The sequence below is a fragment of the Lichenostomus cassidix genome, chromosome 5 (genome assembly GCF_008360975.1).
Source record: "Lichenostomus cassidix isolate B80296 chromosome 5, HeHo_3.0, whole genome shotgun sequence".
NCBI classification, from domain to species: domain Eukaryota; kingdom Metazoa; phylum Chordata; class Aves; order Passeriformes; family Meliphagidae; genus Lichenostomus; species Lichenostomus cassidix.
The window spans coordinates 4,035,781-4,045,808 of record NC_139486.1 but is presented as its reverse complement, the minus strand read 5'-3'; the positions used below and the strand labels follow the sequence as shown (position 1 = coordinate 4,045,808).

At 43.7% G+C, this 10,028-nt stretch overlaps 1 protein-coding gene across 1 annotated transcript; it reads right to left on the bottom strand.

Moving 5' to 3' along the window:
• Nucleotides 1-785: 785 nt before the first annotated feature.
• Nucleotides 786-10,026, bottom strand: AP5M1 (adaptor related protein complex 5 subunit mu 1). The gene is made up of 8 exons (XM_085061034.1): nucleotides 9,873-10,026; nucleotides 5,518-6,163; nucleotides 3,987-4,214; nucleotides 3,397-3,536; nucleotides 2,569-2,654; nucleotides 2,352-2,467; nucleotides 2,014-2,110; nucleotides 786-957 (listed from the first exon to the last, which is right to left on the bottom strand). Exons 1-8 carry the CDS (start codon nucleotides 10,010-10,012, stop codon nucleotides 875-877), a joined length of 1,536 nt encoding a protein of 511 aa, XP_084917160.1. The 5' UTR covers nucleotides 10,013-10,026; the 3' UTR covers nucleotides 786-874.
• Between the last annotated feature and the right edge of the window lie 2 nt (nucleotides 10,027-10,028).

Sequence of the window (10,028 nt, the reverse complement as noted above, 5' to 3'; positions counted from 1 at the left end):
TCAGCATGCTCTGCTTTTGTGCAGCTTCTCACCAGCCCTTCAGAACCTGCACATTTCTGGTAACCCTTCAAAAGTCCATTTCCCATGTTCCTGCAGATCTCAAACTCAGAGGTTTGCCTCTGTAAACAGAGTCTTTTTCTGCCTACTTTTCCAGGAAAAGCAGCTCAGTGATGTTTTTCGGAACCTCCAGCAAACGTAGCTGATTTTGCCTCCTCAGGGCTAGTCTTGTGAGCTGCAAAACTGAGTTCACACCTCTGCTTTCAGAGCAAGTTCCCAGGCGTGTGTGAAGGGAACTCACCACTTCTGCTGACAGAGGCAATACAGGTTCCTTAACAAAAACTGTCTCCACTTTCAGAAGTGCTGCCATACTCCCCCTTTGAAAATTCTTGTAAATTATTGACTGGTGTGTATTCTGTACACATCTTGTGAAAATAACTCCTGCTTTGAACTGTTTTCTGAATCTGGGGTCTGATCAGATTCTTGTGACTTCAGGACATGAATAAGATGCTGAAATGTTTCCCATCCTGCAATGGGAAACCATTGGGAGTAACTAACTGGGAGTAACTGGAAATCTCAATGTCTGTACATGTAACACCAAGGATTTATTTTGAACCAGTTAATGTTAGAAGGGAAAATAAAAACAGCCACAGCAAGTACATTTCAAATTGTCTTCTCTAGGCTGTCAGCCAGGACTCAGCAATTTAAAAACCAACTCATGTTTTTAAGACAAGTGACCTCTTGTTTTCCATCAATAGAAATTTTTTAGGACACATACAAGGCAAAAGTGCTGAAGAGCATTTATTTTTACTGTATCATGACATAAATCTCATGAACACTGTGCTTTGTTTAAATATAAAAACTATTCACAAGTAAATTAGTCAAGTAATGGTTTGTACACCATAGGTGCTGGTGCTTTGGAATTCCAGATGTAGTAATCAGAAGAAATCAGTTCCCGGGCTAAAGGGAAAAAACAGGCAAGAAAAATAAGCATTACAGGGTGCCTTACAATCAGACATTCCTTCATCCAAGTTAAGTGACTACTAATCCATCCTTACCAGTTTACAGAAAAGGTATAATGGCCTCTTTAAACTGTAAGACTCTTATTATTATTTGAAAATTGTTTTTGATAATGAGACATTTAAAGTCTCAGCTTCAATTACCTTTACTAATGTATCAGTCATGAGCTTAAAATTCAAACAGAGGTTAAGTCAAAAGCAGGTGAATGGCTTGGATTTTGTTCAATGAATATAAATTGCATGCTCGATATAAAACATGAAAATGCTGCTTTTCCTGTGTAACAATTTAGGGCTGAGTGTGACCTGTCACAAAATTAACAGTGCAGACCATGCTTTTCAAAAGGCATTTACAGAGTTCTGCTACCATGACTGGCAGAAGTTGCAACAGAGAGACAGCTACAAATAAAAATGCTTCCACTAGGCAGAGCTGTTCAGGTTTAATGAGTGCTTTCTGTGTGCCATTTAGGGTATTTTTGGTGCAGGCTTGGAAGTGCTCATGTTTTAAATGACAAAAAGCAGAATTGGTTTCTGCTTCACATATTCAATGTAGAGCCACATCCACCAAGGGATGCTGGTGTGGTGACACTGACAGCAGCAGGCTCACCTGGCATGCAGGAGCTGCATTCTGTACCTGGAAACTGCCAACCCACCTGAAATGTCTGACAAAGTTGTTCTGAACAAGGAGCCAGACCATGGAGGATCATTCTTTGACTCCCAAAAAAGTTCTGCCATTATGGAGAGCATGAGAACCAGCACAGGGCAGAGGGGAGAGCCCCAGAGAGAGATTGACTTTGCAACTGAGTGTAGGAGCTCTCATCTCAAAGGGAGAGGCCACTCCCTACTCCAGGGATGCTTTAAGCATCACAAAAAAAACCCAACTAAAAAGCAGAGAATAAAAGTCCAACTTTAGCCACATAATTTTAGTCATGGACATCCAGCTTGTAACTTCAATATGCAGTTTTCATAAAATAATGAAATTATATTTTAAGCAACTCACATGCAGTAATTTTGGGTTTCCCTGGGACAAAGATCTGAACGGAATGCTGGTCTACATTACATCCAGTAAGTGTAAAGTCTGGGATCCTAAAATACAGCTACAAAAAGAGAGGGAAAACATGATTAGATGCACATTGTCACCCTTGCTGTGGAAATCCTAGCAATCTGTGTCACAAGCTCTGGGTGTGCAAGTGTACTCCAAAGTGGCAGGATGTCAAATCCCCTAGGCATCAAAAGGAAAACAAAAATCCATGCTGAGATTTTAAATCAATGTATCTTCAATTTAAGACAAAAATAAAGTGGCTACTAAGGCCTCTTTTCCCAGAGCCTGTGACTTACTTTCACATAAGCAGTGTTGCCAGTGCACACATAATCAGTCGGGTGCTCTTTGCCTGCGGTGCCGAAAGACAGAGTTCCAGTCAGGGAAACTTCCAAAGATTTGGGGAACTTCTGTCCTAAAGGCAGAGACAGCATCCATCAGCAGTCACACAGCTGTGCCCACGCTGCAGAGAAGGGGCTGGGGGAGGAAGGACAGTCACTGGGGTGAGTTCCTTACCAATGACCCAAACCAGGAGGCTCTTCTCCCGGGACAAATCCAGCTGGCCGTAACTAACTTTGTACTCTAAGTGAGCAATTGGGCCCCTGCATGTGACAGAGGAGAAATAAAACCACTGGAATCACTATCATTCAGCATTTGTTCATGCCTGTTTTGTTACAGAAAGCGAGGAAATGCTGACAGACATGATTTATGTGCATACAGACAAATCACACCTATCTGAGCACACTGCTAATTTATGAGAAGAAATTACAGAGCAGGAGGAAATCACCATGCTCTCAACCCAGTAATCACAAAGGAGCTGTTATGTTTTACTTCACGGATGGTGTTTTACTAACACTATGATCAGCATCAGCAACTTTGTATCATTGCATCTTTGAATTTTCATGATAATTACCTAGCAGCCGGGTCGTGGCAGCTGTCAGAGAGGCTGAGATGAAAACTATCGTTTTAATTTGAAATAACTATATTTTTGATAAGCTGATCTGTAGCTAGGATTAGCAGTCTTAAGGAACAGGTAACCCTGGCTTGGAAGTGATCTCCAGCTTAATCCACCTGGAGGATTGTGGCAGTGTTTCACGTGAGAAAATACCACAGGGAAACAGGATGAGCAACAGAAGTGTTGGGAACATTACCAAATATTCTGGTACAATTCTGTATTCTGGAAATTAAAGGAATTCCAAGGGGGCATCCCAACATTGGCAAGGCTGGTGTCCACTGGTAGTACCTTGATGGAGCATCATCTATTTATAGTGACTCCTGACAGGTTCATTTTGGGAAGAAAACAGAGAAATGCAAGAAATTTGTTTAGGCTTTCTTTATTCTTACCTGTTGAAGAAAGGTATACGAGCTTCACAGTACTCAAAAGAGTTCTTTATGCTTTCATGAAGCTTTAAATTAACTGTGATTTTTATCTGTGATCCCTCTTCAACGAGTTGGTAACATCCCAAAATTGGTGGAACAGGAACCTGGAAAAAACTATATTCATTCTCAAGATATATTAACACCATCATCATAAAATCAGTTATATACTGTTTTCATTGCTAAAATACTTGAAAAAAAAACCCCAAACACATATTAATTACTGACTGTGCCAAACTCTTCAGGCTGCTTGTGATACAGAGATCTGGGGAACAGGCACTTGACATCTCAGGCTGACTGCATTTTGTCTAATTCAGGCATTTCAGTGGCTCATTTAAAGTAAGAGCAGCATTGCCAAGCACAGGCACCAGTAACTCCTGAACATGACTCAGGCAACTCAAGTTGCCTTCCAAGCAGTTTATTACATAAAAACCATTTAATATAATGTCTTACTACCTGTATTTGACTCAAACTCATTCCAGCATGCCCAACAACAGAGGTATTTTTATTCCCATTTGAAGACTCAAAAAGAGTGAGGGTCAGTGGGGTGTTGTTACCTGGGAGGTGTAGTAACACAGGTTGAAGGAATCTGAAGGAGGAATGAAAGGGAATTTGTAAGGTCCATTATACACAGAATCATGCAGAGGCTCAGCACTGGTGGACATCAGCATGGCAGGGTCCACAGAAGTCACACAGTGATGCACCACGATGTCTTGGAGTGGGGGAGCATTTGTTGGGAGGTTCAGGCTGAGGGTGACGTTTGGTGCAGATCCCTCTATGTCACACTTGGGAAAAGGAAGTCAAGACATTATTCTAGAATACTTGAATTAAGTCAGAATGAGATGTTCAAAACCAAAACACATTTAGCATTAAAAAACCAAAATCACTGGAAGTTTTCAGCTGACTTCGATCATTAGTACTAACCACAGTTACCAAGACAGTCTCACATGCCTGCTGACAGTTTAATTAATTAGGGTGCTTTTACAACATCCACTGAATGGATTCCAGCATGCTCTGATGGCCTCTGTGGTCCCATGCCAGCTCTGTCACAGCAGCCATGGGCAGCCTGTCTCTTGTCTCATCCCTCCCTGTGCCAGCTCAACAGGGCATGATCACACCTGAGCTTTGGTCTTGCCTAAGGCTATCCACCCACCCTGCAAGATGACCTGGGAATTGTCCCTCTGAGAGCAGGAAGCTGCTCACCCATAAATCCTTACCACCATGGCTGGTGGGAAGTAACTTAGGCTTTGGAAATGCAGCATTTAGGTTGGCCTCCTTCAGAGACAAGGATCCCACCTCATGCAAATAATTAAATTACCACTTCATTAGCAGGTCTCTCTCTTCTTAAAACACTGACAGTGTACCAAGATAATATTGTGTGCTTCCTAAGCATAATTCAGAACAAAGAATGAATTATAGTAAGAATTATAGTAACAAATTTTAATATACTTCATATTTATTATGAATCTACTTAGTCAAGAGTCCCCAGTTTTTTTATATTAAACAATGCTCAGAGAAGCTGTGGCTGCCCCATCCCTGGGAGTGTCCAAGGCCAGGCTGGATGGGGCTTGGAGCAACCTGGGACATTGAAGGTGTCCCTCCCCATGGCAGGGGGTTGGAATGAAATAATTTTTAAGGTCACTTCCAACCCAAAGCATCCTGTGATTCTACAATGAAAACCACTGTCACAAACCATCCAAAATAATTACACAACCTGTTTCTTTCACCAGATTCTTTATCAACTGTTCTTAGGTCTTGAAACACCAACATTTGTGGGTTCATGGTAGAATAAAGAAGGACAGAAGATTAAACTTTCATTTGGCAGGAAAACTAATTAAAAATGCTCATGTAAAGACTCTTGTAGAAGACATTTAGACATCTCAGCCGGAGTATATTTTGTCTAATTTCAGTGGTTCATTTAAAGTAAAAGCAGCATGGCCAAGCAGTCAAAGGCACCAGTAACTCCTGAACATGACTCAAACAACAAAATTGGGAAAATTTTCAACTCAATACATCATTTTCCATCAAATGAGTATTTATTTTGCACAAAAACTGCTTTGGTCAGACTTGCATACCAAAGGCTCTCACCTTGCAGTTCACAGCTCCATAAACTTGCCATGTGTCCACCACATCCCTCTGGTCATACTGCATACACTTGACCTTCTCAGTGATGCAGACATTAACCTGAGGCTTGCCCTTGTAGGTGCTGGATCTCCAAGCTGGCTGATCCTTATCCACAGGCATCTCCTGGATGTCCTCAAAGGAGCTGTTGAGGCTGCGGATGTTGGTGTTCAGGGGGGTGCCGAGGGGACAGGCCTGGATGAGCAGATTTCGGAGCTGCCCTATCTTTGTGTTCATCTCAGCCTCGTTTTTCCGGCTGGGAGAGATGTAGTCCATGATTCCTAACAACAGAGCCAGTCCCTGAGAGAGCCCAGTGATGGTGAGGAGGGGTGGCCGTGGCTCCAAGGTGCTCTCCACCAGCGGGACGCAGGCGTAGATGAGTCCACTCTTGTGGAAAGCCAGCACAGGCCAGAGCTCCCCTGCAGCAGTGGACACAGAATACACAGAGGAGTGGTTGATCCTGGTGCAGGTGTCCCTGTGCTCCACAAACACATGGTCATCCACCAGCCTGAGCTCAAAGAGCAGGGCCTTGAGGAAGGTGCTGTCCGAGGGCACAGGGATGTACGTGGAGCCGTTGAAGGTCTCGGCGCGCAGCTCGACTGTGGGGTAACGTCTGCAGGGAGGGAATGAAAACATCTCAGTGCCACATGCATTCATCCCACCCAAAAGATTATCCCAAAACACAGCTGCCAGGAGCAGAACCATCCAAGCCCTTTTCTGGCTGCAAAAGTGTTAGGAAAATCTTTGGCTATTGGGTTTCTCTTCGTTATTCAAATAACTCCCCAAAGCCCACAATAACCTCGTGTATGTGAAAGCCAGCAGCACCTTGACAGAAACAGTGGTGGGATCAGAACTTATATCACTGTCAATAAAACTATTCCATGAGTAGTAAGGATTCATTCTAGCAGGTCTAAACTTTGAGTAAATACATTCTCATGAGCAAATAGCTATTTTTTAAAATAAAATGTGGATCTGTCCATCTACCCTGGCTGTCACAGAAGTACAGGATGCTTGTACAACACTAAGGAATGACTCCCACCAGTGCAGCAGAACTTCAACACCAAAATATTTCAAAGAGGTGAGATCACACTGAAGAGAAGTTCTCAGATATTTAAGAAAGCAGATGTTCTATGTAATAAAATGCCACTACAACAGCTTTTACCTAGGTAAGAGTATGCAGTGCTACAGCTTTGCTGCTCTGATAATAATAACAACAATAATAATAATTCCACACTGCACATGCAGTATTATGTGACTTAAAGCTCTCATGACTTTTTCATAATTTCATTTTTTCAATTGAAAAATGTGGTGATAATATCATAGACAGAGGTTTTGTATATTTTAAAACTAGTATGTTGCAGCAATGTATATATTTAATTTCAAACTTTCTAGAAATAGTATTTGAGAAAAATAATATTAACTGTTTAAAACTATACCTACTATCTTGCAGCAATATTATTTTTTGAAGGGGAGTAGGATGAAAGGGGAGCTGAAGAGTTGTGTTTTAATAAATAGCTGAGAAAGAGAAATTATTACTTCCACTAATGCACGCGGTTTGCCCTATTTTGGAACTGCAGACTCCCCTGAGTGCCTCTTATGTGAAGTTTGCTGACAGCCTGGCTTTCCTACATTCTCCTGCCCATCACAGGTCACACATGCAAAGTTAAATCACTTTATGATTTATCACATCACCTTGTAACAGATGTTCTCAGATGTTTGTTTGCTCTCAGATCCATGCTTGCACACCAACGTGGAAGTAAAAAACTGCAGAGATATATAAATGCCCTCATTTGTTCTCCTTTTTATACCATCCTTTTAAGGACATGTTGACAGCCTGCTTCTTAAATTGCCATGGAACTGGCAACCCCAGCAATGTGGGACTTTGTTATATCTATAACTTCCATCTGCAGCACTTCCCTCCTGCTCTTCAACACTTCCATGGATCTTATCCTGCTGCTCCAAGTCCCACCTACACCATCTTTTCTTAACTGAGTAGCTGGAGGCAGCTACACTTCCTCAGGCTTGTTTTCAGTGACTATGCTTTTTCTTCTTTGATTCTTAATCATGCATCCCAGGCTTTTTGGGGTTTTTTTCAGTAAGGGAAAAGCAAACACAGACGGAGCAAAGCCAGAGCTACAAAATCCGTAAACAGGATACAGATGACAGCAAAACACCTCCCTGTGGTCTCACATCTATTCTGAAGAGCAAAGAAACAAAGTGGGTTTACAGCTCTAAAATTTATGAGGCCTTGCAGAGCCAGGTTGCTGATAAGAGGCTACATGTAACCTTGGTGAACAGCTCTTATTTTTGGCCAACGTTTCCAAAACATGGGAAGAGAAGATATTTCAGTCTAGTTTTGTCTCAGTCAAGTCCCAGTCTCTCTGCTCCATCTGCTGAAGCTGTCCCCACACCACAGCAGCCTTCTCCTCCTCCCACTGAATTTTCCCAGCTGAGTCATCAGATCATTAGTTAGCCCTTCAGATCCCAGTTTTTCAGCATTCCCTCCTAGAAAGTGATGCAAACTTCAAAAGATGAAAAGTTTCCAGGGATGAATGAGCTTCGGTGACTCAAGAGAGAGACCATCCTCGTTGCCTGAATTAAGTTATGATCAGCCTTAAAAAACAACAAAAAAAGGGGGAATGCTTTGATGTCCCCGATGTCTTCCCTGGGGTTAAAGATCAGGGCTCACGTATCTCCAGCTGAGTGCCTAAGTCCCGAAACCAACAGTTTCCATGTGATCCGGGCATTCTTTATATTGTCTGCGCGCTTTGTTGAATTTAAGGTCAGTTAGGAGGATAAACTTGGGGCTTCCACTGCCCTATTATTTCCTCTGGGAACTTGAAAGATCTAAGTCTGGAAATCACTCGAAGCATCAAGGATAGTTTGCCCTTTTCAAAGGAGTGCTACTCCCTGTCTCTGCTGCTCACTGTGTGACAAGTCACTTGGCATATCCCTGTCACCAGCCCCCCCTGCCCCGTGGTGATTACACTCGCTGAGGTTTTGGGGACAAGACTTTCTCTTTATCTGTGTTTGTAGAGGGGAGGCCTCATCTCTAGTCCTGCAGGTAATACAAGGACCATAATACTAATCCTAAAACAATCAGAGGAGTGTCCAATGGAGAGATCTGTCTGCACCTGAAGATGGAAGATAGTCTACTTGCTCTTTTTTTTGTTGTGGGTTTTTTTTCTCTCCTAGGTTCTCCTTCTTTTTTTACTGAATTCAGATTATCACTTTATCCAGGTTTTTTTTTTTTTCCCAAACTTTCCCTAGCCTCAGTTATTTTTCCTCTCATTGTTTGGATTTCTCTGAAACCACAGAGGAAAAAAAAGGGTAACAGATCTTGCCAGCCCAGCAAAAGCACTTTGCCTAGCCAAAAGTGTTACTTAAAACCCTGCAAGAATTCTCAATAAAGTCTTCCTTTGGAGGACTCTTTAGTGTTTAATAACTTAAAACTCCTCCAAGAACTTTAAAAAAAGATATTTGTACACAAAAATTAACATCAAATGGAAAGTTGAATTTCTGCCTGAAAACATTCTAATTTTTGTACAGCTCCAGAACAACATGAGGAGAATATAAGTAAAATATAAGCAATAATACATGCTTTCTACTTTGTCCATTTTGCTATTCTGACAGTATTTCACAATCACTGCCTTGTCCTTTTCCACGTTGGAACGGCAAAGAGCTGGGGAAAATCTTTACAGCGACAAACAAGAAAGAGGAACAGCAAGGAAACTCATGTGCAAAACGCAGAAGTTATGAAAAAACCCGTATTTAGTTAAAAGCGTATCTCGTGAACCTGACTCCAAACTTTTGGAAATCGAGGTCAGAAACGCAAAGCATCCAGCGGCGCTGGGATGAGCCGAGGGATTTATCCAGCATCAGAGGGTTTGGATAACAGTAACAAATATTTTGGCATGTTTCGGGGGCGAGGCAGCCCGGGCTGCTCCGAACAGTGAACCGGGGGTTCCTCTGGGTTTCCTCTGTGCTTCCCCCTTACCGAGGGCAGCAGGGGCCGAACCCAAAGACACCCAGAGCACTCGATTCCCCCTGGGCAGCAGGATTTCCTTCAGGGCATCCTGATCCCCCAGGGCACCAGGATTTCCTTCAGGGCACCCAGATCCCCCCCGCGCCCCTCAGCTCCCCTCAGGGCATCCGCTCTCCCCAAGGCACGCTGTTCCCTCCAGAGCACCCACACCCCAAGTGCATCCGCTCCCCCCAGGGTTCAGAGCATCCGGAACCCTCCTAGATCACCCGCACCCCCAGCCCGACCCTCGGCCCTGCCCAGCCCGCCGTGCCCTCGCCCCTCCGGGTGCCGCCGCTACCTGGAGAAGAGCACGGCGCCGCCGGCCGCGGGGTCGTGCCTGAGGAGCCACAGCGCCCGCAGGGCCATGCCGGCGGTGGCGGTGCTGCCGACGGCGGCCGGGGAGGAGCCGCCCGCCGTGCCCGCCCGGCGCAGCCCCATTTCCGGCGGGCGGAGG

What these genes read in the sequence shown, in the direction of transcription:
- AP5M1 (XM_085061034.1), bottom strand. Translation starts at nt 10,012, where the DNA reads ATGGGGCTGCGCCGGGCGGGCACGGCGGGCGGCTCCTCCCCGGCCGCC. An exon ending in ATGGAGCTGTGAACTGCAAG is followed by an intron (nt 4,215 to 5,517) that starts GTGAGAGCCTTT and finishes CCTTTTCCCAAG; the next exon opens with TGTGACATAGAGGGATCTGC. An exon ending in CCTCCTGGTTTGGGTCATTG is followed by an intron (nt 2,468 to 2,568) that starts GTAAGGAACTCA and finishes CTCTGCCTTTAG; the next exon opens with GACAGAAGTTCCCCAAATCT.